Source organism: Saccopteryx leptura, chromosome 2 (assembly GCF_036850995.1).
Source record: "Saccopteryx leptura isolate mSacLep1 chromosome 2, mSacLep1_pri_phased_curated, whole genome shotgun sequence".
Taxonomy (NCBI): domain Eukaryota; kingdom Metazoa; phylum Chordata; class Mammalia; order Chiroptera; family Emballonuridae; genus Saccopteryx; species Saccopteryx leptura.
This window is the reverse complement of record NC_089504.1, coordinates 350,215,974-350,242,229: the sequence shown is the minus strand read 5'-3', so window position 1 is coordinate 350,242,229 and position 26,256 is coordinate 350,215,974. Positions and strand designations below refer to the sequence as shown.

The following is a 26,256-nucleotide window of genomic DNA, read 5'->3' as shown; positions in this document are numbered from 1 at the left end:
CATAAGCAAAAGAGCCTAGATCAGGCAGAGATGAGCTATCAGGTAGAATCAATAGTTTGGGTTCTGGACTCAAGGCTGACTGTGATTTTATTCCACTCTACCATAGCAACCAACTGTGGCATCTTAGGCAAGCTAATCTCTCCAAGTCTCTTTCCTTATCCTTAAAAAAGGGAAAATACATGTTTCTTGTGAAGAATAAGTGAGAAAATTTATATAAAGGACTTAATGTGATACCTGGTACACAGATCTAGCGCTTTATAAATAAGAGCTGCATCTTCTCTTTCTTCTCTTACTTTACCCCACCATAAAACAAATATTCTATTTCCATAGGTATAACACAATTATTTCCTCTCCTTAGGGATCTCTTTTTTCCTTCCTGATTACCCTCTGATACCCTGAAGCAAAATCATGATAGATTAATAAAGAGTAAGCAATAATACAGCCTTTTCTTTTTTTCTTCTTCTTTCTCCAAATGAGAGGAGGGCAGATAGACAGACACCCCAACTGGGATCCAACCAGCAACTCCTGCCTGGGGCCTATGCTCCGCCTATCTGGGGCCATGCTCAAAACTGAGTTATTTTTAGTGCCTGAAGCAAAGACATCGTCAGTACCTGGGGCCATGTGTTTGAACCTATCCAGCCATGGCTGTGTGAAAGGAAAGAGAGTGAGAGGGAGAGGGAGAAGAAGAGAGAGAAGGGGAGTGGGAGGAGTAGAGAAGCAGATGGTCACTTCTCCTGTGTGTCCTGATCAGGAATTGAACCCGGGACATCCACACACCAGGCCAAAATTCTACCACTGAGCCAACCAGCCAGGGCCAAGCTTTTAAAATTCTTTTGGATGGCAAACCTATTCTGAAGGACCCACCAACCTCTCTACATCTCCAAAGTGATTATACTTTAAAAAAAAAAAATTTTAAAGCATGTTTTGCCTGGTCCATGGGAACACAGTGGATAGAGCGTCGACCTGGAACCTCAAACACTGTAAGTCACCAGTTCAAAACCCTGGGCTTGCCCAGTCAAGGAACATACAACAAGCAACACACAAGGAATAAACAACTAAAGTGAAGCAACTGTACTTCTCACTCCACAACCCCACCCCACCCCCAGAAAATCAATAAATAAATTTTTTTTTTAAATTTATTCCTGACCAGTAGTAGTGCAGTAGATACAGTGTCAACCTGGGATGTTAAGGTCCCAGGTTCAAAACCCCGAGGTCACCAGCCTGAGTGTGGGGGTCACTGGCTTGAGCATGGGATCATGGACATGATCCCATGGTTGCTGGCTTGAGGCAAGGATCACTGGCTCGGCTGGAGGCCAACCCCCAGTCAAAGCACATATGAGAAGCAATCAATGAACAACTGAAGTGATATAAATACAAGTTAACGCTTCTTATTTTTCTCCCTTCCTGTCTCTCTCTATTGCTAAAAAAAGATTTTTTTTTTTTGTATTTTTCTGAAGCTGGAAACGGGGAGAGACAGTCAGACAGACCCCCGCATGCGCCCGACTGGGATCCACCGACGCTCTGCCCCTCCGGGGCGTCGCTCGGCTGAGACCAGAGCCACTCCAGTGTCTGGGGCAGAGGCCAAGGAGCCATCCCCAGCACCCGGGCCATCTTTGCTCCAATGGAGCCTTCACTGCGGGAGGGGAAGAGAGAGACAGAGAGGAAGGAGAGGGGGAGGGGTGGAGAAGCAGATGGGCGCTTCTCCTGTGTGCCCTGGCCAGGAATCGAACCCAGGACTTCTGCACGCCAGGCCGACGCTCTACCACTGAGCCAACCGGCCAGGGCCTAAAAAAAGATTTTTTAAAGCATACTTTAAGCAAGGAGAAAAATGAATTCTCAAACATTCCTGTAAGTTAGCACACAGCTAGGTTATCAGTTTGCATAGCCCCAGGGAGCTACATTTACAATGTTGTCTACATTTTGCTTTAGAAAAGGCTGCCTTACACAGACTACAGTGAATGGTCTCCTCAGGAGTTGTGCAGCTCTGCTCTGTGGTCACGAAGCATTAATAACTAGAAAGCAATTCAGAGCTCATGTATTTCCTCGCTGTTTTGAATACATAAAACTTGTAGGTGTCCAGGGTATGGTCAATTATACTTTCTAAGAACATTATGCTCCCTTTTTTAAAATTATACTGTTCCTTCTGCCTATAATATTTTCCCATCTTCCAATTTATAAATTCCCACTAGATCCTTTAAGTAATCCATGCAAAGCTCTCTGAGTCCTTACCATAATACATTACAATTATCAATTTACATATCTTTACCTCACACTAAACCTAGCAATCCTTGAGGGCAAAAATTGATTTTTTTATCATGGCATTCTAGTTCACAGCATAATACTTGAATTATAATAATCATTTATCCATATTCTCATTGTGCTAGAAATAAAACTTAAAAATTGAGAAATCAAGAGACAACAGCTATATAATTCAACTGAAATGTTAAATTAAAAAATAAAGTTAGACACAGTTAAGAGGCTATTCCCACTGCCTTGCTTGAAAAACTGATGTTTTTCTCTCATCCTCCCAAAGCAATAACCGAATCAGTCCTATTTAAGTGCTCAAAGTAGATTACGTTTTTACCCCTTAACATATTATCACCTATTGACCAGCAGCTTTCTGTATTAACTGCAACCTTCTTTCTTCCCCAGAAAATCCCACAGCAGAGCCAAGAATACCTTCCATATCTAAGTCCAGATGGCTAATTGCACTAGAGAAACGTTTAACACAGAGATTCTCTATTCCTTACTACCAAAGTGAAATTCTGAGTATTGTCAACTATTTATATTAATTGTGTATCTACTGCCCTGGACGGACAGCTCAGCTAGTTAGAGCATTGTCCCAAAATGCAGAAGTTGCTGGCTAAAATTAATCAATTTAAAATTTTTTTTTAATAATTGTGTACTTGACTATATGACAAAATTAAACATGGTCTTAGAAGTATTGGGCCCTCACCACAAACAAGTTCAAGAGACTATTTTAAGTCTCTAAATCTAAACCATTCTAACAGAAAGTCAAGAGATAACATTACCATTTTACTGTCAGGAAAATTGTAATCTAAAAAGTTAAGTGAGGGTCAAAATCTTTCCGATTGAGGCCCCCAAAGCTAAATAAAATAAAACAAAATAAATTTTAAAAGTTAAATGACTCAAAACATACATGTGTTACACATCCATTATACCAGAAACAGTTGTTTTGACAAAGTCTAAAAATTGGACAGCACCCCCAAGAGAATAATTTTAAAGACCTGAAAAAAAAAAGGTTCCAGCCCTGGCCGGTTAGCTCAGTGGTAGAGCATCAGCCCCGCATGTGGATGTTGCCGGTTCAATTCCTGGTCAAGACACAAAGGAGAAGCGACCATTTGCTTCTCCACCCTCTCCCTTCCCCCTTCTCTCTCTCTCTCTCTCCTCCTCCTCCAGCCATGGCTCGAATAGCTCAAGCAAGCTGGCCTCCAGCGCTGAGGATGGCTCTATTGCCTTGCCTCAGGCAGTAAAATAGCTTGGTTGTCCATCAACAGAGCAGTGGCCCCAGATGGGCAGAGCATGCTCCATAGAGGGCTTACTGGGTAGATGGTAGGGCACTAGTGGGAGTCCGTCTCTATGCCTCCTCGCCTCCCATGTTATTAAAAAAAAAGTTTCCACATTAACACAATAATGTGATGACCAGTCAGTCAGTCAGTTGTGAGTTCGTGGTCAGGAAAAAGGAAGCCTTTTACCTTGGGAACTTTGGCTCAGCCGGGCTGAGGAACGGGTAATTCGGGCAGATCGCCGGGATGTGCCATCGCTCTCTGAACTGTCTGTGTGCTCAAGATCTGTAGAAAAATCGGAATCTTCGGTTCCATCTGAGCTACTGCCTGCATTCCTCTGTAACACCATAGATCCAGACATTAGCACAGAAGCATTTACTCTGGTGGTTTGTATTAACACTGGAAATAAAAGAAGCATGATGCTGAAAACATTAAGTTCTAACCTAAGAAAAGATTTCACAGCCAACTTCCCTTTATTTAGAATATATTTCAATGTAACAATCTACAAGTAATGTATCTTTATTAAATAAATGAGAAAGAGAATTAATTCTTTCTGCATTAAGACTAATTCTAGCCTGGCCTGTGGTGGCAGTGGATAGAGCACTGATCTGAAACTCTGAGGTCACCAGTTTGAAACCCCTTGGCTTGCCAGGTCAAGGCACATGCAAGAAGCAATCAATGAACAACTAAAGTGAAGCAACTGCCTGACCAGGCGGTGGTGCAGTGGATAGAGCTTCGGACTGGGATGCAGAGGACCCAGGTTCGAGACCTCAAGGTCGCCAGCTTGAGTGTGGGCTCATCTGGTTTGAGCAAAAGCTCACCAGCTTGGACCCAGGTTGCAGGCTCGAGCAAGGGGTTACTCAGTTTGCTGAAGGCCTGCGGTCAAGGCACATATGAGAAAAGCAATCAATGAACAACTAAGGTGTTGCAATGAGCAACGAAAAACTAATGACTGATGCTTCTCATCTCTCCATTCCTGTCTGTCTATCCCTGTCTAGCCCTCTCTCTGACTCTCTCTCTGTTAAAAAATAAATAAAGTTAAGCAACTATGAGTTGATACTTCACGTTCTCCCTCCCCCACTCCTTTCTGTAAAATCAATAAACAAAATCCTTTTAAAAAAATGATCCAGATGGTCTGGACAACATGTCCATGCACTTATAGAAAGTCCAAGGTAGTGAGAAAAATGTTAGTGCTTGACCCCATTTAACTTTAGGGTAGCTTTTATTCAAAGTCCTCATAAACAGCTACCACATTTTAAAAAGCCATACACTAATTCAAAATACCATGATCCACAAGTCTGATCCAAAAAAATTTAAACAAACAAAAAAAAGGTAAAATTCTTCTTTCTTATGCTATCTACCTTTAAAGTTTTTCCACATGAATGCCAAAAAGATTTTAAAAAGAAATAAGGCAACTGCACAAGAAGACTTGTAAGTATTCAGAAACAGAGGGTTTTAATTGCCTTTTCAATTAATAATTATTTATCAATTATTAGCCTTCTAAGGCATGATTAGCTATAAGGATATTTTTATCAGTTGAGCATTAACATTATACATCCTTTACTAAACCAGAAAGAGAAAAGTATTTGCTAAAAAAACACAACACAGCCTCGTCTGTGGTGGCACTGTAGATAAAGCATCAACCTGGAATGCTGAGGTCACCGGTTTGAAGCCCTGGGCTTGACAGTCAAGGAACATATGGGAAGCAACTACTATGAGTTGATGCTTCCCACTCCTCCCCCTGTCTTTCTCTCCTACATCTAAAATCAGTAAGTAAAAATCTTTAAAAAATAATAAAATAAAACAATACAAAGCTTCACACTACAAGTCCCCTACTCTTTATTCAAAACCCTTAGAATCATTTGTGTTTAGAATTCATAATTCTTTAGATTTCTGGAAAGGGAATACTTTGCGTGTATCCTGTAAATAACACCTCATCATCAAACAGATGAATATTTTTCTGCAGCAAATGCATAAACAATTACACTAAAGACAGACCAAAACTATAACTAGCCTTGGGGCAGTTTAGTGCAGGTTTTGTCACCAAATAAATTACAAAAAAAAAAAAACATTTTCCAGAGCTCTTTGTATTGGGGGCTGGCAGGGACTGTGTACTTATTCCAAAGCACCAATAATACTATTCCCGCAGTCGGTGAGTCTTAACATAAACACCTGCCAATAAAGATCATTTTAGGAGACTTTAACAGGTGTGCGTTGGCATGGTGGGGCATGATACAGTGTGTATGTAGACAGTGTTACACTGAGTGGTACACTGAGTGGTACACTTGAAACCTGTATGGTTTGGCGAACCATGTCAAACCAATAAATTAAAATTTTTAAAAAGTGTAAATATTTTACTTGAAAGCCTCTGTAAAGAGAAAGATTTCTGCAGAAATGAGCAATAATACCATCCAGCTTTCCAAATAGTTCAAGGGCAATCTATCCAGAAATGAGCTGAAACCCCAGCGTCACAGTAAATCAATAGAATGAAAAGGGGGGGGGGGGGCGGTTACAGTCGTCTAGTCCAGTCACTCAAATACTTGAATCCCTGATCGTCTTTGACCAACCCGTCTGTGCTTGACCTCTTCTCTCTGCCTTTCACCGACCTAATCCCCCGTCCTACTGGGAGGGAGCAGACTGACTTACTCCCTCACTTTCCTCCCATGACAATTGGACATGATCTAATTAAGTTCTGAATCCCCAGGAACCAGCACACAGCAAGTAGTCAATAAAAATTTACTGAATTAGGCTTGTTTTATAGTGCTGGCTCTGCCCCTGCCTAATTGAGTAGCTTGGGGCTCTCCATTAGGCCTCTATTAAGCTGTAAAAACGGGTCTCGTAAGTCCCCCGTAACTCTAGAAAGTTTCTGATTTTATGGACTGAATTTTCTAGGCGCTGTCCAACTAAGCAATTAAGGGAAAATCATATCTTGGTTGTAAAAGACTGAAACAGAATCCCTTGGGAGTGGGCGCCGCTTCTCCACCACCCAGTCCTCCGCTTTGTTGTGTCCCCCTCCGGGTAAGGAAGGATGCTCCAAAACCCCGCCTCTCCACCTATGAGCATCACCAGCCGGAAGGGCGGGGATTCGTGTTACCCAATCATGGTCCCGCTAAACCGTAACCCCACGGGACAGACTGCCAAGCTCAGCCAATCAAGAGAGGAGGGATCGTTCTCCACAGCCAGTCCGAGAGCTGTAGGGCGATGCCCAGACACCTCCCCCACACGCGGGGAGGTAACCGTTGGGCCCAAATGAGCGGTGTCACCAGCCAATCGATATGCTTCTAGATGTTTCAGCGACCAATTAACGAGAAGAACGCCTCCGAGCCAGGCAAGCAGAGGGCGGGAATAGCTACAAGCACAGGCCGAAGCCAGTGTCGGGCCCACATTTTTCTGTTGAGTATGGTCTGAAAAGTGGGTTGCTGAGCTAGGTTCCGGGGAGCGGGAAGTTGGAACCCAGGGGCTGTGAGGCGTGACTAACTGCGTCATGTTTCTGAATCGACTGCCCTTAGACACCCGCCATCCCTCCGATCCCGCTCCTCTCACCTTCCTTCGCGGCATTGCCGGCGGCTGCGGCCCGACGGTTCCGATTCGGGCAGCGGCGGCAGCAGCAAGAGGAACGGTGGCTCCGGCGGGCTCCGTGGCGGCCTCTGTAGCAGTCCCTATCCTGCGGACGTTCCCAAGTGCCTCCTGCTACACAGCGTCTACAGCCTTCTGCGCAGGCGCCGCGGGCTGAGGCGCTTTTTCCTTCACTTCCGGCTGAGGCTCGCGTCACCTGACGTTACAGGCCAGACGGGGTGCTGGGAGGTTTGCTCCTTCTGATGAGGCTAGTGAGCGCCATTTTGGAACTGGGCACAAAGTACAAACAGGGACTAGCCATATTTAACGAGGGGAATGGCACACTTGTTGGGCGTGGATAGCCATACTGGTTTGGGGCAGAATTCTAACAGTTGAAGTTAACGGTTCTCATTTTTACCTTGGGCAAAATTTCCCTTCCCGGTCGTTTTAATTTTTGAAGTCGAGGAAGGAAGCCCCCAGAATTCATCAGGTTGCTGATATTTAACCCCTTCGTTGCCGAACTGGCTAAAGGATGTTTTCGTTTATCAAACTCAAAGTTGAGAAAAGATACTTGGCACAAAAAAACTATCTTCAGAGTCATTCTGTGTCTCAAAGTGGCGAGAATGAAGGCTGGTAACAAACGAAAGGGTAGCGTCCATTAACAGAAAGTTACTTGTCTGGTACAGGAGACGACCCTCGCCCTTAGCGAACAGCAAAGTAAGTCAGTCATTCACGTCGTAGAAGGGGGCAGAACCATTCTCCAGAAGCTGTAGCTTTAAAGAATTCCCAGTTTAGCTTTGTGGTGTGCGCCCACCTCCTTCCCACATTCTGTCGGTGTTTTAGAGGTCTGGTGGCCCGCGGGAGGTGCCCTAGAATCGGAGAAACATTTTAGCCCAAGTGACCTCTGAATCCGATGCATGAGCCAAGAGTTGGGGGAGGGAAGAAGAAAGAATATTTTTAGTGAAGCTGGAGCTAAAAAAGGCATGGTTGTTTAAATAATAATAGTAATAATAATAGGGCCTGCTTTGAGAGGACCTAGGGAGAAATTGGTCAAGAATATAAGGCTGGAAGAAAAGCCATAAGAAAAGACTAGTGCCTGATCTGTGCAGTGGATAAAGCGCAGACCTGGAATGCTGAGGTCGCTGGGTGACCTCAGGCTTGCCTGATCAAGGCACGTAGGACAAGCAACTACTAGAAGTTGCTTCCTGCTACCCCCTCCCCCCCTTCTCTCGCTCTTTCCCTCTCTCCTCTCTCTAAAATCAGTAATTAATTTATTTTAAAAAGAAAAGAAAAGGCTGAGAAGTGGAGAGCAGACATTGAGGATTTAAATTCGCTGGAGGAAAAGCCAAAGCTTGACCAAGAGCAACTGGGTGGAATTTAAGCAAGCTCAGTCATTAACTTAGGACCCTGAACCCCAGTTTCACCTAAGGCCAACTAAAGTGTAGATTTCCTCCAAGTAAAGAGCTAAGAAACAGAGGACTCTGGAGAGTTAAAGTTCCAGACCCTTAGCCAGCACTCTCCTTGGGGATATCCTGGGCGGGTATTAACACAGGCAGCTTTTAGTATTTAATATTTAGCTTTCAGTGTTTAGTATAAATACCTTCAAATAACCTATTTAGGTTGAACTGCACATACAAACTTATTTGGAAAAGGCTTGAGTTTCTTTGAGTATACCCCTTGTACTTAAGTGTTTAATTTCACACTGTTACTGTTATTTTGCACTTACTGGTGTGTTTTTGAGGTCACTCTTGGATGTCTGGCTCCCCAACTAGTGGTCAGGAGCTCTTATGTTAAGAACATAGCTCAGTTCTTTCATATCATCCTTAGTAGTGCCCAGACCATGCTACCCACAGTAAATGCTTTCTAGTCAATCAGAATATGTTTACTATTGTCCAGTCTCTGAACATATAGCACTCAAAGATGGTGCAATTAGTATTTTAGAATAAGATCTTATCCTGACTTAACCATTAATCTCTAACATTGGATTTTCCAACTCTGCAGCTAACACTAAAAGTTCAGTTCATTTAAACATAGTTCTTGTCCTTAGCTAGTGTACACTGGTGGAAAGATGAAAAAACGAACACCAATATGATAGAAATATAATCATAGGGAAAATGTGTACTTAAGGTGAAAAAACAGCTAGGTATGTTTAGAATGGGCAAAGAGGGGTCCCGAAAGCTTTTTTCTTTCTATTTTGGAACCAAACATAATGTTTACTTTGTCATTTTCACCTTGACACAATTAGCTCTGAAAGCAGGAACTGATGTTGGTTTCAAAGCCCTTGACCAGTTGTCCTCCTGTCCATCCTCATCACGTAGGTAGTTCTGTTTTTCCTGCCTTGATACATCTCCCAACCCTTTTTAAAATTTGCTTTCTTCAGGAAGTCTTTCCTGATTTAGTATTTCTGAGGTAGTAGGGCATAGTGCTATGTTATTTTGCATTTTCTGCTATATTCATACTTTTCCTTATACAATTTGGTAGCTGTTCTGTTTCATACACTCCTTCCCAAACAAGTAATAGGAACATAAAATTCCTGTTTATTTTATTAATCAGCTCTACTGATGTCCAGTACAGGGCTTTGATGTCATATCTGGATTTGAATTTTAGCTCTGCCACTTTCTATCTGCATTGTTCTTGGACAAGTTTTAAAATTTATCTGTATATCAGTTTTCTCATTTGTGAAGTAGAGTCATTAATAGCCACCTTACAGGATTGTTGTAAGGATTCAAGGGGATGATTGTTGTAAAGGCCTTAGCACACCTCCGTGTCGGAGTAAGTGCTCAGTAAATAGACCTTGTTACTGGTATTCATAATTCCATTCATCCTAGTCATATAACATCTTAATGTTTGTGAGTATGTGAGTATATCTTTATGTGATTTCAGAGGTTGTTTGCTTTTTTTTTTCTTTTTTGATTGATTTTACAGGGTTGAGGAGAACAAGAAATATTAACTCACAGTTGCTTCACTTAAGTTCATTGATTGCTTGTTGTATGTGCCTTGACTGGGCAAGCCAAGGGTTTTGAACTGGCAGAGGTTGTTTGCTCTTATCTGTTCAATGTCACTTCAGCTCAAGAAATACAGAATGCTTATCTAGGCACTATATACCAGGCATTGAGCCACAACAATATGGACAATACACCATGTTACCCCAAGCACTATATACCAGGCATTGAGTCACACCAATATGGACAATACACCATGTTACCCCAGGCACTATATACCAGGCATTGAGTCACACCAATATGGACAAAACACTGTTACCCCAGGCACTATATACCAGGCATTGAGTCACATGAATATGGACAATACACCATGTTACCCCAGGCACTATATACCAGGCATTGAGTCACATGAATATGGACAATACACCATGTTACCCCAGGCACTATATACTAGGCATTGAGTCACATGAATATGGACAATACACCATGTTACCCCAGGCACTATATACCAGGCATTGAGTCACATGAATATGGACAATACACCATGTTACCCCAGGCACTATATACCAGGCATTGAGTCACACCAATATGGACAAAACACCATGTTTCCCCAGGCCAGGAAACTCATTGTTCCAAAATACTAGGGAGTATTAATGGGAAAATGGAAGGATGAGCAAAGTTCAGAAATGGTACAGAGGAGGAAGTGTCTGGAGGATTTAGGAAAGGATTTATTGAAGAATTGAAATAAGAGTGGAATTTCATAGGACAAATAAGTTTCCCAGTGGACAAGGAGAATAAGACTTTTTTCCACGCAAAGGGAACAACAGCACGTGCAAAAGCGTAGAGGCAGCATTGTGTATGGGGTGCCTCATGGCATGGTCGAGTTGGGGTTGTTGTCTAAATAAAAGGCAGGAATGTTTTGGGAAACCAAGACGTGCAGAGCCTTGAACACCCTGCTAAGAACCTGGACTGGAGTTGATGGGAGATCTCAAAAGGACTTTAAGCAGAGGAGTCCCACGATCAGATATCCACTTTAAAGATCTCTCTGGAAGCTGTGAGGGGGAACTGAACAGAGTAGCAGGGAGACCAGTTACAATGCTGCTGTGCTAACTTCACCCAGAATTGAGGAAGAACTGAACAGGGCCAAAGGAGTGAGGGCAATCTTTGGTATGTCCTGTGTATTTTCTTTCTTATAACTATATCTTGTCTCCTCAGCCATATTTGTGAACTCCCTCAAAGATCCCTCAATTTCCTTTAAAATGCTCTCCTTGCCAGTAAAATGATAGGTACCAGATTTCAAATACAAAATATAAGTTGTTCGTTGTTTGCTTCAAAGGCCTTAGAGCTTGGAGGTTGGGAGCCTTGCCTGGCTGGCCACGCTTTCCCCAGCTTCTCCCTGGCTGCCTGGCATCTAAAAGGGCTCAATAAATGGGGTGGCCACTGCCAGGTGTTGGCTCAGGAAACACTTGTGCAGAACCAGCCATCCTCTCCTCTGAGCCTCTTTTTTTGACCAGTGATGTGTCTAGCTAGGAGGGGTTAGAACATCAGTTTCCTCTGTGTGCAGATAATTGTCCTATAAGGTGGGGAAGTGTGCCTTAATCTTTTTAATACAATGCTGGTATATGAAATTGGCTGAAAGGCCAAGTTCATAACTTCTGAGTACAAGTATTGGCCTAGTCTTGATCCTCTTGGGAGTGTCTCAGAGGTTGCTGATGTGGCCATCATTAATATTAAAATCTTTTCATATTTGAGCTGCCTTAAAAATAGTCAGCACAGTCACTTACGGTCCTTTTTTTTACTTCTACTGGAGATGGCCTGAAACTTTCTTACCTTCTTGGACACTTGTTAATTTGGTTCTTATATTACGCTTACCTGCCACCCACTCCCAGCCCCTCCACCCCAGGGGAAGGTGTTGGACAGATCCCAGCAGGCCCAGGCACAGCTCCCCTCCTCTGTATCTGGGGTTATAAATAACTACCAAAAGCAGTCAAATAACCACAATTTGAAAATTGCTAAAAAAAAATTCACTCTGTTCCTGATTCGATAGCAGTTCTCCTCCTCATGCTCTTTGTCTCCCCCCGCCCCCACTTATCAACCTCTCCATGATCCAAGCTCCCTAGGGAAGTCATCTGAGCACAAAGCCGTGCTATGATGAAGACATCTTTTTCCCTGTTTGACAAGGCCAAAGCCCTCCAGGGCTGTAGTTATAGTTACATGATGTTGTTATGGCAGCAGAGGCCTCAGGGCAACATATGTTCCTGGGTGGTAATTGGGTTTGCTTTAACAGACTGTTTCTCCCTGGGTTCTTCATTCCCAAATTCACTTATCAAAAAGACCAGGGAATTGCCATTATGGATGGGCCTTCATATTTTAATTTCAGCAAAATCTTCTTTATTCCCCAGGATGGAATGTACTCAGTCATCACGGGTTGAGACTTTTTAGACTTCAGGCATTTTCATATATTCATTCAACAAATATTAATTGAGCATCAGATAAGTGCTGGGCATCAGGCTAAGAGCTGAGTGCACAACGTGAATGAAAAGACGTGGTCCTTCCCCTCCTAAAACTGACAATATAGAACAAAGAGTATATATGAGGGGGCTGCAGGAGTATGACCTTTACCTGTCTCAACCCCCTCGACCTTTTCAAAGATTAACCCAGTGTAATAACTGAATACATCATTAGGAAAATAAAAGACATTCTTAATCTCACTACTGTCACAAAGCTATTTTTATTTTTAAATATTGCATTCCAACTTTTCTCCATGTGCCTATGTTTTATTACATGTGCTTGTTTTTGTACAGATACATTCATTGTTTTTAAATATTGACCCCTTGCTCAAGCCAGCAACTTTGGGTCCAAGCTGGTGAGCTTTGCTCAAACCAGATGAGCCCGCGCTCAAGCTGGCAGCCTCAGGGTCTCGAACCTGGGTCCTCCTCATCCCAGTTGGACGCTCTAACCACTGCGCCACCGCCTGGTCAGGCGGATTTTAGTAGAAATGAAAACTGCACCTCAAATGTGCTTTTGATTTTGTTTCTAGTTAGGATATACTTAAAGGTTCCATGTGTTTATTTACTAATTTTGTTTTCTTTTCTGTGAAATCCTATTCATTACTCATTTTTCTCTGGAGTCTTGATTTTCTTTTAAGTTGGAATGAGAGAAAGAGAGAGAGATACATATTTTGTCTGAGCCACATTCAGCTATAGAGCCAGTGTTACTAAGAAGGCATAACATTCATGAGTATAGTATTTTCTCCTCACTTGCATTCTGGCTTTCCAGTTACCTGTAGTGGTAAACTCTTTGTCAGGTAAGCATGCTGTTGAGAAATAGAATAAGATTGTAGACAAAATATGTAAAAAAAAAAAAATTTGTAGATGACATGGATGATACAGCAAGGAAGCAGGTTATGTCTGACCTCAGCAAGAGTTGAGGGGCTACTTGTAAATCTGTAGGCACTCTTGCCCACTACAGAAACCTTGAATATGGTTCTGTAGACACTTTTTCTCCTCTGCGGAACTGAGTCCCAGGAAAAAAAAATCCCCAAACAGCCAGCTTTAAAAGGATGAGAAAATGTCCCTGCGTTCTGCCATTTATAAACTGTGGGTCATTCTATTTGTTGGAGAGACTTTCTCCCAACAAATGGGGTAACTAACTGTACCCAGGTGTGAATCAACTGGTTAAGGTAAGGGATGCAAGCTGTAACTAGGAAAAACATTTCTCTGGTTAAGGTAAACCAGCACATGGTCCAAATCCACAACCTTGGACTATTTAGTCTTGCTCTAACCAACTGAGTTACTAACCTCAACCCAATCTCAGAGGTTAAGAATGATTTTCTTACTAGTCTGGAAATTACCTGAGGATGAGGAGACATCTGGTCATTTTCTTACCTGCCTAGCCTTGCCAGTAGATGTCACTACACCAAACCACATTCTCCAAAGATAGGACTAAGAAGCAAAAAGATTTGGGTGATGGGTATGCAACAGAATTGAATGACAAGATAACCTGGACATGTTTTCTTTGAATATATGTACCCTGATTTATTGATGTCACCCCATTAAAATAAAATTAATTTATAAAAAAAATTTTTTTTTAAAGTAAGAAAAAAAAAAATGAAGCAAAAAGATGACTTCAGAAAGGCTGAGTCCAAGCATCATGACCTACCACTGCTCCCATTCATACCTCTGGAAACTAAGATATGTAAATATACATGGTTCAAGACAGCACAGTGGCCTGAACTCAGCAGGTCAGGACCCCAGGTTCTGGGTAGAGTCAAAGTTCTTATCCAAGGGCCTTCCCCAGATTGGGTGGTGAGCACAGCTGCTATAGGAAGGACTGCGGCAGGGTGAGCAGATGATTTAAATGGGAGTACACATGATAGAGTTATCTAGGAACAAGAGCCATACTCTTGGGGTTGTTCCAAATGTCTCTGTGGAGCTGATACCTCAGGCAAAGCACTCCACCCATCCTCCACCCCTACCCCTCTGTCCACACTGGCAGGGGCCATCCTTCGCCTGCAGACTCACAGGCTGGGGCTGGCTCATCAGTTTGGGCCTCCCAGTGCACACCAAACACAGCCACACCATGTGAGGACACTGGGGAAGGTTCTAGCACTTCAGATTGTCATTGCACTTCTCCTTTAAGATAAATATAAGCAGCATTATTAATCTGGGAAAGAAAGCCCCATTGTCAGCTCTTCTGTAAAGACTTTCATCCTGTGTGCTTCTGTAAGATAAAGACTGAAATCCATAGCGGGTCTGCAGTGTCCCGCATGGTCAGTCCTCTGGTTAACCCTCCAGTCCGTTCCACACCACCTCATCTCTGTGCCGCGGCCTGATTGGCCTTCCTGCATTTCCTAAGGAGAGCCCTGGTTCCTTCCATCTCGGGTCGTTGTTACAGACCCTTTATTCTGCCTGAATGTACTTTACCCATATCCTTTTTCTCCTACTTCTAAATACTAATCCTTCAGATCTCACGTCAAATGTCATGTCCTCAGGGAACTCTTTCCTAAAGCTTCCGGACTAGATCAAGTGCCCCATTTCTACACTTTTATAGCATCCTGTACTTTCCTCCATAGTACTTTTCTTAGTTTGTAAGTATACATTTGTTTGTGTGACTATTTGGGTTCTTTACCTTTTGTCCTCGCAACACATACCCCAGACTGTAGTTTCCATGAGGACAGTCATTTATCTTCAGTACCTAATGCAGTGAATGGTTCTTAGTAGACACTCAGTAACCATTGGATGTACAAAAGAATGGCAAATGAACAAATGAAGTTAGAAAACGAAGTGTTACTCGTGTGCACACATTCATATAGCATTCACATATGAAATATAGTACCTAATTCTGGTCACTCAGCTTCCAGGGCAGACATATCAGAGTCCAGAGAAAGTCAGCTAAATTAGTCAAGGGAAAAGTGAAAGTTACCAGATAAGGCAAAATTTAAAAGATTGTGGAAAGATGGAGGCTGAGGATATGATCCATGAACATAAAAATATAAAGGGATGGATGAAGATATGTTAACTGAATCCCAAAAGGGCAGGAGGAAGGGAAAATCTTTTGAAAACTAGACTGTGGACCACCCAGAGAAGACACCGTGCATGACTCATCTCTGCACCCCCAGCACCTAGCAGGATGCTGGCACACTGTAGGAGCGCAGGAAATGCAGTTGAATTATTTTGTTGCTGAAGGTTAAAGGAGATGGACTGGTTCTGGGGACAAGCAGTATGCAATTATTCACTTGGAAAACCCCAGAGGCAAAAAAAAAAAAAGGAAAAGAAAAGTATGAATAGGGTCAAGAAGGACTTCTTTACATGTATAGACAATAGCTATACAATAGACTGTTTCAGGAGCATTAGGGCTATCCGAGGCCCATCCCTTGACCTTTTGAGATCATCCTTATGAAGGGTAATTATCATACACTTTCCCAAAAGGAATCTTCTTTCCACCAGCAGGGCTCAAATTCTAAACTATATAATGCATTGATTTCACTCTACCTCACACTATTATCTCCTCAGTGCCCTCCAGACTCTTGGGTACGTGTTTTGTTGGTCCTCTGGTCCTATTCTACTCTGATTTCCACCAGAAAAGGGAAAATCCCAGAAGGTGGTGCCCTTCAATCAGAAGTAAAAATGGCTGCATCTCTCAGGGCAACCAGAGCCTGGGGCTGGTATTCTTGGGCCCACAGCAGGGAGGCCATTAGCCCCAGTCCCAAGAATCCCTGAAACCAGCACCCCTGGCATTTAGCCTTCCATCCCTGGCACTTAACCCCCTGGCCCCTTAAGCAAGGACATTTCAAATAGTTTCTCTGGGAGCCATGGAGGGTTCAAAAGAATTCTTGTACATTAAAAGTAATAATAATAAATCCCCCCAAAACAGCTATTGAGCTGCTCGACCTCACTTATTTCTTCCCTCTCCCAGTAGTGTGGGGCTTAAATAAAAGGATAAGAATTTGGATACATGTTTATTTACCTCATTCCAGCCAGTTCCGCTGGTCTCATCCTAAATGGTATCAGAATCTGGGACCCCAAGAGAGGTGAGGGCTGTATCTTGTCCCAAAGCTGGGCCTGAAGGCACAAACATCTAGAAAATACTTTTGACTCTTCTCAGTGGTGTGCTGATACGTCATGGAAACTAATTCCCAGGGGCTTTCCCTCCTTCCCTTCCAGCAGTCTATAAATCACTGAGTATTAAATACTGTCTGGAGGACCCTTCTGCCCCCACTTCTGCTCTGGGGCTCCCTGCCAGGCAGAAGACTGCAAACTAAGCAGGGAGAAAAGAGAGAATGGGCAGCAGGCAGGGGTGCCCGTCATTTATCAACCAAACACAGCGGTCGGGCACTCTCTCCAGCAGCGTGCTGGCAGGCCGGGCAGGCAGTGCGGCCAGAGTGTGCTGGCAGGGCAGAGCACGGTCCAGCAAGAGTCCCCGTGCTTGGCTGCCCAGCCCAGAGGTGGGAGACAGAGTCAAGGGGTGAGGCCCTTTACTTTTCCATTTTGGTGGTTTCAGAATTAAATACACACTTTCATCCTGGATTCTTACCTCCTTCCCACCTTCTGCCAAGTTTTCCCTAGGGCCTCCTCTTGTAGCTTCTCTTCTGACACCACGAAGAGCTTTCTCACTTTACCCCGCACAGCACGCTACAGAAGTCTTAGAGTCCCAGCTCCAGAGCTCTGGCAGGTTTTCTTAAAGGACAGCACCGCCCTCCTGCCTCCTTTAATCTTCTCTGGTTTCTCCTTAATGGAACCCCCCCCCCCAACTTCCCCACCTCTCTCCTTCCCGGGGATAAGAAGCTTGAAGAAAGGGAATGGATTTGGTCATAGGCTAGCCAGTCCACTGAAGGACAGATATACTTTTGCCAAGGATAAATTTAAAAAAAAATGTTTGACTCACACAGGGGGAACAGCTGGAACCTGCCAGACTCACCTTCATGAGTTTTGAGCACTGTTCCCCTGCAATATAAACAGTCAGAGTTCTAGAGAGTTTAGGGCTGGGAGAATGACAGGGAAGCAGAGAAGTGGGTTATATTATAGCATGACTGGTCTGGCCTGTATTTCTATCTTTGACCTTAAACCTCTGGGTAAGGAGTAGACCTCTAGGTCTGCAGCCCCCTTACCTAGTCCTCTGAGCAGCCCTCACTACCCCCAGTTGTGGTTGTACACAGTAGAGGTGAAAGCAGGTCACCTCTAGCTGTATAACCTTCAACAGGTTTCCTAACCATTCTGAGCCTCAGTTTTCTTGCCTGGGAAGTGGGAATAATTATACCTACTGTATAGTGTATTATAACAATGACTGAGGATTAAACGGGATGATGTGTACAAGTTGCTAAGCCTATAGTAAGTGCTCAGTAAGTGAAAGTTTTTTTCTATGCTGTGTAGCAGGGCCAGGTGGTCTGTAGCATCCTAATTATATTATTTCTTTCCTAGGGCCTTGATATTTCTGTCTCTAGAGATGACACCGGCTCTTTGGGCATTCTGAGGAATGCAAACCCACCACTGGTTCAGGGAGCCCAGGATGTCTAGCTGTTTGGGGAATAATTCAGAATTGGGTGTTTAGAGCCAAGAAATTGATAGAGTTGGTATCCAAACCCTGACTTGACATTCTGGGCAAACACCCAGGAGGTCAGAGAATTGGATGGAGCTATTGGGTGGGATTTCCAGGGAAGGTGCCAACTTTGCATGATTTTATCAGAGTGGTATGGAAGAAGCAAGGCCAAGCTGCTTCCTACCCCAGCAGAATACAGGCCACTTTGTAGACTACCAGGCCTTTGCCCAAGTTGAATGGAAGCAGAGGTCACAGAGGCCACTAGTGGAATGTACTGGAACATTCCAGGCCCTTCCTTCCACTGCACAACAACTTAATTCCTTGAGGCTTTGAGCCATCAGGGGCTTCCAGAATTGGGTACAAGTTCTTTGCCCTCCACCATGCACAGCAAGAGAAACCACCTGCTTTGAAAGGAACAATATTCTATGTGCCACCAAGTTATTAATAAATGGGAAGCATGTCAATCCAGCCCTTTGGGACTTTTCCATTAAACAGAAAGACTTGGCTGCCAGGTCCATTTTGTCGAGCCAGAGCCATCTTGTGGAATAGATGTGTTGGGTACAGGATATCCACAGGAAAAACCAGGAATAGATACTTAATTCAGTCAGGGTTGAAGAGTTGGATGGGATATAATCTGGCTTCATTCTTTCAGTTAGAAACAGATTTACAACGAAGCTAATGAAACTTAAGTGTCAGGACCTCTCATTTGCACATAACCTTTCCAAGACCTTGTACCTGATTCTATCATTTCTTTTACTCTTTAAATTAAGGAGGAAACCCCTTCTCACAAAATCTGGAGGCTTCCGTACTGTTAATCTGCAGGGCTTTTAGCCTCAACTTTCAGGAGTGATCAGAAACATTAGTTGGAGAAACAGATACTTAACCAACATTGACCCAACATCGCTGTATACAGTGCCTTGCACCAGTTGCTGACAAGAAATATCAGAATAAATGGGTCCCTTTACTCAGAATTGGGAACAAAGGACAAACAGATATAAAATGTCTTAGCAAAAATGAAAAAGCTACCCGTAAACTAGTACTCTTAAACACTGCACTACATACAAACTGAACACCTGAGTCCTGAGGGATCATTAGTGTCTCACACGGTCAGTTGAGGAATGTTTAGAGGAAGTGAGGTCTAGTTGGAAGTTGAAGCAGATGGTAAAGAAGAGGGCATTGTGGGGAGGAGGGAAGCTCATAAACCAAGGCACAGAAAATAAAACTGAGGAAGAACCTGTGTTGATATATTTGTAATAATAGATTTTTATCTATTATTTCAAAAACCCTTCAGAGATATTTTTGGCTCTCAGAATGGCTCAGGAGCCTATGTTCTGGATCTAAAGGAAATCGGACCACAAACCAACTACCAAATCACTTGTCCCTTCTGTTATATTTATAATCCTTTTTTTTTCTTAAAAGAAAAACAGAGGGACAGGCAGGTATAGACGGACAGGAAGGGAGAGAGATAAGAAGCATTGACTCCTAGCTGCGACACCTTAGTTGTTAATTGATTGCTTTCTCATTCATGCCTTGACTGAGGGGCTTCAGTTGAGCCAGTGACCCCTTGCTCAAGCCAGTGGCCTTGGGCTCAAGCCAGTGACCTTGGGCTTCAAGCCAGTGACCATGGGGTCCTCTCTATGATCCCACACTCAAGCCAGCAACCCCGTGCTCAAGCTGGTGAGCCTGTGCTCAAGCCAGCAATATTGGGGTTTGAGCCTGGGTCCTCAGCATCCCAAGTCAATGCTCTATTCAATGTGCCAACACCTGGTCAGGCTATTTATAATACTTTTGAATTGGAAAGATACTTGATGTCTGATTTGGTGCGTGGTGTGAGGGGAAGGGAGAGGGACTGAATGAATCAGAAACGAATGTTTAGAATATTATAGCTTTCTGTGGCCAGATAACTCAGTTGGTTAGCAGTGGTCGGCAAACTCATTAGTCAACAGAGCCAAATATCAACAGTACAATGATTGAAATTTCTTTTGAGAGCTAATTTTTTTAAACTTAAACTATATAGGTAGGTATATTCCTTATCGAGGTAGCGCCCGCTTGTGGTATTTTGTGGAAGAGCCACACTCAAGGGGCCAAAGAGCCACATTTGGCTCACAAGCCCCAGTTTGCCAACCAGGGGGTTAGAGCATCATCTGGAAGTGCTGAGGTTACTGGTTTGATCCCCGGTCAGGGCACATACAGGAACAGATAGACGTTTCTGTTTCTCTCTCTCTCCCTCTCTTCCTCTCTCACTAAAAAAAAAAAAAAAAAAAAATTATATATATAAATCTTATTTGCCTCAGGGGTAATTGTAATTTTGAGGCCGACTTGAAGAAGGTAAATGGGAACAACAGTGAAGAAGAGGGAAGTCTAAAGGGGACTGAGATAAATGGGCCTTTTAGTTTGTATGCAGTCTCCTGGGAATGTACATAAACCAACATCTCCTCTCCAAAGCCTTTGATCTCTGAGTGGGCCTGGGAAAGTTGGGAGTGGGGTGCAAACTGTTCCCACTGAGGCACTGCTCTAGAAACCTGGTGGTTCCTTAAGGTGCACACAACCACATGATGCCGCAGAACTCGAGTTTACTTTAATGAATTTTTTGTGAAGCACCATCTGCATGGTCAGTGTTCTAGGTGTAGTAATCAGAGTGATGGCCAAGACACACCTGTTCTCCTTATATATTTTAGAGAGGAGGACAGTTTTAAAAATGAAAAATGCCAGCCTGGTACTCCATAGGCCAAAGAGCCAAATCTTATGTCGTGCACAGTGACCTTTTATGGATATCATGGAGGCAGGTGTATGTGTTTCCTGAGACAGTTCCTTAAATGATTAGCAAGGTCTGCCAAACACCCGTAGATCTCTCATTCATAAACATATCTAAATCTCTCTCTCTTTTTATGAAATCCTTGATGAGGTACAAATTGCATACCATAAAATTTACTTTGCTTATTTATGTATAATTAATAAGCAGGTATAATTCTATGAATTTTAGTAAATCTATAGAGTTGTGCAGCCATTACCACGTTCCAGTTTAGATCATTCCCATCAACCCCAAAAGTTCCATTGTGCCTGTTTGCAGGTAATTCCTGCTCCCACTCCCAACCCTAGGCAACCACTGATCTACTTTTTGTCTCTATAAATGTCTTTTTTGGACATTTCATATAAATGAGATCACACAATACGTGGTCTTTTGCATCTGGCTTCTTTCACTTAGTGTAATGTTTTCAAGGTCCATCCACACTGTACCTTATATCAGTAGTTTATCCTATTTTGTTGCTAAATAGTATTCCACCCAAATTCTTTTAAAAGTTATGTTTTGAGGCAACGCTGAATGGGATGCAGGAGCCCTATTCTCCTGCCCTGCCTCTAATTTGCTGAGTAGCCTCTGGCGAGTCCTTGCCTTGTCTGGACGTTTGTTTCTCTGTCTGCAAAATGAGGGGCTAGATAATATATAGTCTCTAATGTCTCTTGCAATTTAAAAAAAAAAAACACAACACCCTACTTTGTATTTTTCACAGAGTGCCAGTAGATCCAGTATTCCAAAATGTTGACATCACTGATCCCACATTTACTCTTCACCTGTTTTAAAACTTCCACTATCTCCTTTATTGTCAAGGATGATGAATCTTAATCTTTAAGAGGCTTGAGTTGTCCTGGCTGGATAGCTCGGTTGGTATTCAACCCTGATACTCAAAGGTTGTGGGTTCAATCCTCGGTTAGTGCACATGCAGGGACAGATGATGTTTCTGTCTCTCTATCTCTCTAAAAAAAAAGAGAAATTTAAAAGGCTGCAGAAAATTTAATTCCCACCTAGAGGAAGAGTTGAGGAGTGAATGCCATTCAATCTGAATGAAGGAGAAGGAACAAGTGACATAACCAAACCAAAGGACAGAAAGTAGTGAGTGGGCCGCAGCAAGGGATAAAATGTGTCAGACAAAGTACCGAAGGTCAAAATCCAGGCCATCTGGTTACCTTGGAAATGCGAGAGAAGGAATATAGGGAGAGGGAGGCCAGCAGTGTGGGAGAGGTGTTGAGGGCTAGGACCCCCTCCCTACTCTGTTCTCGTAACCTCATTCATTCCCTCAACCCTCCTTCCCAACCCCTCTCAGGCTGCTCTGCTCCTTCAGTTCTGACCCCGTTTCCTCAGGATCTCGTTCCCTGAGGAGCAAGGCCTGACATTTCAGACAGAAGCTGAGGAAACGAGGTAAGTCGAAATGAGACGCTGTGTGCATGCGTCATCTTATTTTCTGCTTTATTCTTTTGGAACCCTGGAGGCCAAAGACATAAACACTTAGACATTTACTGGGAAGTGTAGTCCCCCAGGTACTAGAATATCAGAATTTATTCTCTGTTGAATAATTGCTACTGAGTATCAGATTTTGGAGGGCAAAAATTATGATTTGGAATTCCTGTTCTTGTTGGTAATTGTGCCATAAATGAACACGGTGAAGGTCAAGGTGTCCTGGAAGTAGGACCGGACAGTGTCTCCAGACCTGGAAAGCTTCCCTTGGCTAAGACAACCCCAGCCTTCTCTTAGTTTGGTAGCCAGCAAGGTAAAGCTTCCCGCTGATGCTCTGATCTGCCAGCACTCCCCACAGCCTTTTGTCCTCGGTGGTCCCTCAGACTCCTACGGCTTGTAAGACCCCTGGGGCTTATAGGGACTGTGTGGGAAGTGGCTATACTTCTGACACACACTTGTAGGAAAAATCAATCCAGTTCTTTGAGTTCTCATTTATTGTGACATCTGTGGACATCCCACGAGCAGTTTGGGATCAAAGGACTAAGTAAGCATTTGCTATGGGAACCCTCTGAGGCAAATAATTCTCCCATAGATGAAAAACAATTTATTGGTATACTTGGTATATGCAGTCCTCCATTTCTAATGTCTATGAGTGCCTGCCCCTGACCCAAAGTCCCTGAAAGCAGGAACCAGGTCACATCTCAATTGGAATAGCCTCTAACCCAGTACCACTTCTGCAAACAGGCTTCAAGGCTTGCTGGCCTGTAAATTCCAGGGTAGAGAGCATGTCTCTGAACATTATTCTCTAGTGCCTAGTTCTGTGCCTGGCGCATACTGGTCATTTCAATAAATGTGTGATGAGTAGATTAATTAATGACAGTCGTGTTGATAAGGATGACAGGGGACAGTGACAAAGGTTTCTTGTAAGCTAGAAGATGCTTTGCAAGGCAAGGCATCTCCCCTTAACAGCACACACCCTCCCCAAAGCCATGGTTTCTTTTATTGGAGGAAATAGACAGGCGTTGATCTTCAAATTGAAGTCTTTATCCTCCCATCATGCCCATGCCAAGAGAAGCTATCAGTGATAGAGAAGGCAATAAGAGACAGCTGGTTGGGCATGATACCTGGGTAATGAGAGGACAGGGATCTCCTATGCCTGCCTGCCTTCTCACTCTTCCAGCTAGGTCAACTTTAGTGTCTTTTGCCAGCAACTTATCAGGAAGGACCACGATGCTCTGGACTCAGAAGATCCATTTCTTCAGCTGTGCTGCCTCCACTGGCTCTTCTACTGTCCAGGCCCTCAATTCCTAGTAACTTGACTTAGGAACAAAATTTAAATCCTGTGTTTTTCTCTCCAAGGGAAGAGAATGTGTATGTGTCCAATAATAATGTCATTTTATCTTTCTAAAAATATTTTAAAATTTTCATTTATTAATAAATTTAGCCCTGGCCGGTTAGCTCAGTGGTAGAGCATCGACCCAGCATGTGAAAGTCTCAGGTTTGATTTCCAGTCAGGGTACACAGGAGAAGCAACCAACTGTTTCTCCACCTCTCCCCTTCCCCTTCTATCTTTTTCTCTCTTTTCTCCTCCCACAGCCTTGGGTCGATTGGTTCCAGCACGTTGGCCCCAAGCACTGAGGATAGCTCCATGGCCTCACCTCAGGCACTAAAATAGCCCAGGTACCAAGCAACGGAGCAATGGCCCCACATAGGCAGAGCATTGCCAGTTAGGGGGCTTGCTGAGTGGATCCCGGTTGAGGTGTATGTGGGAGTCCGTCTCTTTGCCTTCCCTCCTCTCACTTAATAAAAAAAGAATTTAGAGAAAGAAGGCAGGGAAAGAGAGAGAAAGAGAGAGAGAGAGAGAGAGAGAGAGACATCCATCTGTTCCTGAATGTGCCCTGACTAGGGACCAAACTGGCAACATCTGCACTAGAATGATGCTCTAACCTACCAAGTATCCCACCAGAGCTATGTCATTTTTAAAATCTTTACAACAACTCTGTGATGTCAATGGAACAGAGATAATTCTGGCATAAAGAAAGAGTGCTAATACATACAGTATGGCTCAAACCATTTAAAAAAATCACTCATCATCTTTTTTTTTAATTTTTAAAAAAAAGATATTATTTATTCATTTTAGAGAAGGGCAGGGGGAGGGGGAGAGAGAGAGAGAGAGAGAAGGGGGAGGAGCAGGAAGCATCAACTCCCATACGTGCCTTGACAGGGCAAGTGCAGGGCTTTGAATCGGGGACCTCTCAGCGTTCCAGGTCAATGCTCTATCCACTGCGCCACCACAGGTCAGGCATCACTCATCATCTTCTAAGACTGCCTGAGAATTTACACATTGAGGGGTCCTGAAATGGAATAAGTTGTGAAGCAAGAACAAATTTCAAGAAACCAAGGAGCCCTCTCAGGCAGGCTTGAAAAGTACTTGGATCTGGAGTCAAAAGACCTAGGTTGTAACTCCTGGACCTGCCGTCTACTAAGTGGGCAAGTCATCTAGTCTCTGTGATATAGCTTTCTGTAAAATAGAAAATTCAATGAGATAATATATGTAAAAGCTATAAAGTACTAGACAACTGTTAATTTTAACATCTCAGCCAACTGTGCATCTTTGGAGATTCTTAATGTAAACTATAAATAGTAAGACTTCTGTGTTCATAAGAAAGTTTTACAAGAATGAAGACCAGGAGGTCAGCTCTGGAGTCAGGATGCCTCGGTAATCTTGGGCATGTTATTTCTTTCTGAAGCCTCAATGAAGAGGAAATATACTCATCTTGTGAGATAATGTGTTCATAGTGCTTAACATGAACCTGGCATAGAAAAAGGAACTCAATGAATGTTAGCTATCATTACTGTTATTAAAGAAGAAGTGAGACAGGTTAGTCCAATATCTTACAGAGATCTGAGCTAGGAATCAAAAGAACTCACCATTTTGGGCCCCAGTTTCCCTACTTGTGCCATAGTAAGAAACCATGCTTGCCCTGGCCGGCTGGGTCAGTGGGTAGAGCGTGGTCCAGAAGTGCAGAGGTTGCCACAGGCACATATAGGAACAGATTGATGTTCCTGTCTTACTCTCTCTCCTCCCCCTTCCTCTCTCTCTCTCAAATCAATAGGAATAAGAATAAAAAAAAAAAGTAGAACCCATGCTTTCCTTCTTACAGATTGTCATGAGGATTAAAATATATATATAAACTTTAAACTAACTAGAATTGAGGAATATTATAATTTGCAAGATTCTTTTTTCAATGGAGTTACATGTATGAAGATTGAGTTTTATCAGCTCATCAGTTTTTCTTCATTCATATATGCCTTTGGTAAGGTTGTCCTCTTTGAGGAAAAGGAGGACAGCATTTCCCAGTCAATAAAAAAGATTTCAAATGTCAGATCTTGAAGTAAATCCTTTAAACCTGCAAGAGTGCACTCTGCACACAAAACCTTATTGCAGAATATTCCATTGCCTCAATTTGCTCTGTGTATATAGGCTGATTTTAATATTCAACCAACTCTTGAATTTTCACTTTGGGTTTTATCTGCTTTCAATATTTAATCCCAGAATGACCTCTTCTTGCCTTGCAGCATGCTCCCAAATTACCTCCTTTTCTCTGATTAGTTAGTATGGCTTTAGGGAATATCTTCATTTTAACATTAAAGTGGACAAAAACAGAAATAGAAAGATAAATTTGTAGCAAGATCAAAATTAGAATTCATAACTAAATATAAATCTAAAGGGAATTATCCAATTATTTGGATGGTCCCTTATCGCAACAATTCAGGGTTGATTGCCTTCTGCTGTTTCCATACATAGAACAAAACAATTGATAAATACCAAGAGTAATACATTTTTTTTCTTTTGAAGAGTAATGATTTTTTAATAGTAACCTAAATGCAGCTTTCATTCCCAAATGTCTTCATATATATTCTAGCGTGTGATTTTCACAACTGCATGCATTCTCTTTGGGGA

General features: G+C 42.9%; 2 protein-coding genes across 12 annotated transcripts in view; both read right to left on the bottom strand.

Moving 5' to 3' along the window:
- The window catches only part of KAT7 (lysine acetyltransferase 7), a 38,802-nt gene extending 31,448 nt beyond the window's left edge, over positions 1-7,354 (bottom strand). Inside the window, exons 1-2 of one of the 9 annotated variants that reach the window (XM_066364506.1) lie at positions 7,071-7,354; positions 3,717-3,926 (exon numbers count right to left, since the gene is read on the bottom strand). In XM_066364506.1, coding sequence (XP_066220603.1) covers positions 3,717-3,888 — 172 coding nt within the window. In that variant the 5' untranslated portion in view covers positions 3,889-3,926; positions 7,071-7,354. The remainder of the gene's footprint in view (positions 1-3,716; positions 3,927-7,070) is intronic. The other 8 variants (XM_066364504.1, XM_066364501.1, XM_066364499.1 and 5 more) reach the window with 8 other exon arrangements.
- The window catches only part of ABI3 (ABI family member 3), a 523,965-nt gene that overhangs the window by 13,473 nt on the left and 484,236 nt on the right, over positions 1-26,256 (bottom strand). The gene's annotated exons all lie outside the window — the stretch shown is intronic.